This window comes from Mandrillus leucophaeus, unplaced genomic scaffold (genome assembly GCF_000951045.1).
Source record: "Mandrillus leucophaeus isolate KB7577 unplaced genomic scaffold, Mleu.le_1.0 Scaffold653, whole genome shotgun sequence".
Taxonomy (NCBI): Eukaryota; Metazoa; Chordata; class Mammalia; order Primates; family Cercopithecidae; genus Mandrillus; species Mandrillus leucophaeus.
The window spans coordinates 595,506-600,566 of NW_012107064.1; the positions used below are offsets into that span (position 1 = coordinate 595,506).

Consider the following 5,061-nt stretch of genomic DNA (forward strand, 5'->3'; position numbering starts at 1 on the left):
CCTGAATGCTACACCTGCTACACACACTCCCACCATTCTGGCCCCTGGTGATTCCATTCCCACCTCGACCTCTCCCTGAACACCCCCAGAATAAGAGTTTGTCCAGCCTCCTCCGATCCGGAGGCACCACGAACTCGGACTGGACTCGGACAAACACAACAGCCCCTCTTGGTCTCCCACAACCTGGGGGAACGAGGGCCCAACGGCGCTCCGATCCGCGTCATCTCTGACCTTTACAGAACAGGAAATTGCTACTTACTTGACCTTCAGACTTGCCAGCATGGTCTTGTCGATCCTGCCAAGAGAAAAGCAAGGGCTCCAGTCAGTGCTGAGGCTGATGACTCCCACAGAGCATCTGCTCGGGAGGAGTCCCCGGGGCAGCCCAAACCACCAGACAGCAGGGCTCTGTCGGGCACTGGCTAAAGGGGCCCGTTCTCCGCTAGCAGAGGAGTGCTGGGAGGGCTGGGGCCATATACCACCCTATAACGTATTATTATTCTCCCCAGTTCAGAGATGAGGAAACTGAGTCTCAGAAAGGTAAAATCACTGGCCCAGTCTGAATTCAGGTATCTCACATCAGGCCCAGGGATCACAAGCACTTTGTGTGCAGCCTCTCCCTTTATGACGGCTACCCTCACAGGAGGACCCGGCAACCCAGCTTCGTGGGTCAGCACGGATGTCAACACGGACGTCGGGTGGACATCCATATTTCCCAGGCGTCTGCTCTGGGAAGATGCAAGCATGCCCAGCACCAGGGATCCTCTCGCCCCAGGAGCTACCAGTCCATCCAGGGAGGCAGACCGCGCGCCTGGGGCAGACCCTGGTGGGTTGCATCGGGCACAGGGGTTCAGAGCGGGGAAGATCACGTTTGCTACAGACTGCCCTCACAGCCAGCTCCTCCACCCCCAGCCTGCGCCCGCCCTCACTGGAAGGGGAGGCAGCGACACTGAGTTTCTATTTTTACCCCCTGCATATGCCAGCCCTTATGGCTGGCAAGGAGAGGCCCCTCCTCCCTCTCCAGAGGCAGAAAGGTGGGCAGTGTTCCCACCGTCAGTATCTCCTCTTGTGGGAGGGTCATGACCTCCGCTGCCACCAGCACCGCCACCAGCACCAATGCTGCCTGTCACATCACGACTCGTGTCACCATCACTGTCCGTGTCGCCACATGTCACCAACGCTCTCATCAGTGTTGCCATCACTATCAGCTTCACTAACATTGCCACTGGCTCCAGGATGCTGGAAACCCTGGAGGCTCTTCCCAGCATCCCAGCATCCTTGTCTGGCCCGCTCAGCTCTGCCTCAGGCTTCCCACACTCACAGCTCCAGGGAAGAGGAGAGGACACGGAGCTGGGTCAGCTCACAAGTCACCCTGAGGCCTGGAGCTAGGGGCGGGTTCCTTTCACTCTGAGTAAACTCCCAGCGCCTTCTGACCTCAGCTCCAACGGCAAAGCAAGCAGCACCCCGAGGGGCCTGGCCCACGTCTCTCCCGGTTTCTTCCCCATACGTCCTCCTGAGTCCCTTCCTTAGGGCTTCCACTACTGGTCCCTGAGGGTCTCTCCCTGGAATCCCCACCCGCTCGGGGATGCAGACCCTCCTCTTCCCCCATTCGATGCACAGGCCCCCAGATCTGAGCGGGACTCAGAGCCCCGCACTCCGCTGTAACGCGTGCAACCCAGAGTCTCCCGATGGCCCCTCACAGGAGGGACTCAGGTTGTACGTTTTCTCAAGGAATCTCTTAATTCTTTTTATTTTTTATTTTTTTAGTAGAGACAGGGTTTCACCATGTTAGCCAGGATGGTCTCGATCTCCTGACCTCGTGATCCGCCCGTCTCAGCCTCCCAAAGTGCTGGGATTACAGGCTTGAGCCACCGCGCCCGGCTGGAATCTCTTAATTCTTACAACAGCACCTGTGCTGTGGGTAAGGCAGAAATCCCCCACTGACACATGGGGAAACTGAGACCCAGAGAGAGGAAGTGTCCCATTCGAGTTCTTCAGTGGTCGAGGCGGAGTCAGTGCTGGAACCGGGGCTCCTGGTGCGTGCACCTCTGACCGCTGTGGGGTCAGCCCTGCCCACCGCAGGCCTACAGGCACCGTGGTCACAGGAGCCCCGGTCCGAACCACGCCTACACAGCGGCCAGCCCACCGGGGTTCCCACACCAGGGTGTGCACTCAGCAGGGCGGGGATGTGGTTTTGGAGAGGCTGAGATGGGAGATGAAGAGCGACTGCGAGGCTGGGCCTTTCCCTTTCAGGAAGCCAAAGCTCCTGGGCGCTCCTCCCTCTCCCATCCCATCCCACCCTCCCTCATCACCTTGTCTGCCCCTGGTGCCGGAGGTTATCCACCCTGCATCCAGTGGAGCTTGGAAAACACCAGCCCCAGAGATTCTGTTCACCGTCTGGAGGGACCAGGGCTCCAGGAATCTGTGACATCCCCTCCCAGCTGACAGCCATCCCAGATGAGGAGGCCCAAACCCCAGTCTCGTCCCCTTTCTTGCTGCCCTAACCTTCCAAGCCCGGAAGGCCCCGCCATCCCCTCAACCTCAAGGGGCCCCAAGCAGACACCTGCTGTGTGCGAAAGACCTCAATGAGCCCACAAGCATCCACTGAGCCTGTGTGACGTGCCAGGCCTCTGCGTGAACGCGATGGGGCAGGGCCTGCCCTCCTGGAACCCACAGCCCAGCGGACACTGAGTCAGCACAGGGGGCCTCTGGGACATCCTAGGGCCCTTTCTCCACCTTTGGCTCTGCCTCGAAGGCAGCCCTGGGCAGCCATGCTCCTGTCTTCCCCCTCACCTGCCCAGATTCAAGCCTCAGGCCCGGCTTTGCCTTGTGCTCTGAAGCTGTGGGTCTCAGCACAGAGGGCGTCCTATGGAACGAAGCTAGGCTGAGACCGGGACCTGTGCACAGGGAGCTTTCTGACGACCAGCCTCCCATCTGCCCCACACCTCCCAGACAAAGGCGGGCCTTGGAGGGCACAATCTCATTGCTGGGCCCTGCCCTGCAAGGCTCACAGCCAAGACACACACACCCCTCCCAACCATAAGCCAAGTCCTCTGCTGCCTCCCAGACACTGGCACCTACCCTCAGGGCGGCAGCTCCTGACCCAGGCGTCAGGGAGGGCCCGAGAGCAGACACAGGCGATGCCGTGCCATCTGCTCGTCTGCACCATCGCATCTGCCAAACATGGAGCGCCCACGGTCCCTCCCTGCCAGAGGATGGATGGCAAAGTGCTTTTGAAGAGGAGGAAGAGGGAAATAAGCCACACACGGAAGCGAAAAATTACCGAGGAACACAGCCCCTCTCCCCCTCGCCCTTCGTGCCACCCCCATTAGTCCACCATTTTCCACACGGGGACACCCCCTGGCCACCTCCCTCAGGGGCCTCTCCCAGTCTGACAACGCCCCCAACCCAGGAGCTGAAAGGAACCCGATCATGAAAACCACCAGACTCTGTTCCCCAGCTGCGGGGAAGCTGCCAGCACTGGGAACGACAGACAAGCCTTTGGCCTTCGTGTGCCTACCTTCTGCCTCCCGGGGAGGAGAGAGCACATCCCTCATCCCAGACAGAAGCTCAGAGGCAAGAGGGGCCAGAGGACCAGGCAGGCAGCTGGGGAGAGACGAAGCTGCTCAGGCTAGGACATGCCTAGGGTGGGCTGCCTGGGGTGCAAGTGGGAGACCTCCTCTCACAACCCACCCCCAAGAGAGCAGGCAGCCCAGAGGTCCAGCAGGTCACAGATCCCCCTGCCACAAGGCCACACTGACAGCACAGACAGGAACGTCACACACACAGACACACAGATACAGAAGGCCAGAGGTGCAGACAGGCAGCTGCTCACACGCATAGGCACACACCTCACACACTGTCACACGGACTGGCAGTCACAGCTACACACACACGCCTGCACACACAGGCTCAAACGCACACACACACACTTACGCATAATCCCAGACATACACACACATACACGGGAACCTGCGGACACACAAACGCACACATTCAACTGCAGTCACACACACTCATGCTATCCACCTCCCCACGGGCAGCTGGCGCAGACCTCCAGGGTTCGCCAGTAGACTGTGCCCAGGGACAGTGCGGAAGGCTTACGGTCTCTCATGTCCCCACCAGGATCCTGCATCTCGACCTGCCAGGGCGTCAGCAGACCCAGCTCTCAGGCACAGCCCGAGCCCCTCTGCTCCCACGGCCCCCACTGCACTTAACAAGACTTCACTTCTAAGTTCTCTCCCATCGTTCCACCACCCTCCCACCTGTCACCCACCATCCGAAGCCCCCAAAGGAGACACTGCGCTTCCGGCCAAACATGGCTGTGGCTGCAGACCCCGGGTTCCCAACGATGTCCCAGCGATGTCCCTGGGGCTGTCCGCAAGAGGGCCGTGGTACAGCGGGGTCAGTGCCGGCGCAGGGCGGGGAGCCCAGCGTGGCACCTCCCTCTTCGCCTGCCCCCAACCCGAGCTTCCTGTGGGTGAGGCTGCAGGGCTGGGAGGTCTGTCCTGCATTCCAGAAGGCATCAAGATAGGCCGAAAAGGTTGTGGAGGGCAGCTTCCCCACACCCAGAGGAACCCACAGCTCCGGAAGGGGCTCGGCTGGCAGATTGCTCCACAGCCCCAGTTAGCAGCCCGGCCCACACAGCCCCAGCTTCCTGGAACCCAAAGGCACCCCAGGGATTCCCACAGCCACGCCTAGGAGAGACAGAAATATTCAGCGGGAAGCCTCAGGGGCACCTGAGCACTGAGGCCCTTCACACCCACTCCCGAGGGCTGCCTGAGACAGGAACCTTTGCCGGTCTGCTCCACTATGGCTTGGCACATGCCAGGAACCAGCCACACACGTCATTCCACTAGCACACATGGATGTAAGTATACATGCACACGCGTGGGCACAGGGGCACATGGGATGCACACATGGACACACACACACTCAGGATACCCAGGTACACACATATACACGCACGCAGACATACATATCATTAGACACCTGCACGCACACTTAGGATACCCAGGTACACACATATACACGCACACAGACATACATATCATTAGACACCTG

General features: G+C 60.0%; 1 protein-coding gene across 1 annotated transcript in view; it reads right to left on the reverse strand.

The window, feature by feature from the left end:
- RAP1GAP2 (RAP1 GTPase activating protein 2) overlaps positions 1-4,357 on the reverse strand; it is a 327,595-nt gene extending 323,238 nt beyond the window's left edge. The window contains exons 1-2 of the mRNA XM_012001219.1: positions 4,274-4,357; positions 260-295 (exon numbers count right to left, since the gene is read on the reverse strand). Coding sequence (XP_011856609.1) covers positions 260-295; positions 4,274-4,317 — 80 coding nt within the window. The 5' untranslated portion in view covers positions 4,318-4,357. The remainder of the gene's footprint in view (positions 1-259; positions 296-4,273) is intronic.
- Positions 4,358-5,061: the final 704 nt, after the last annotated feature.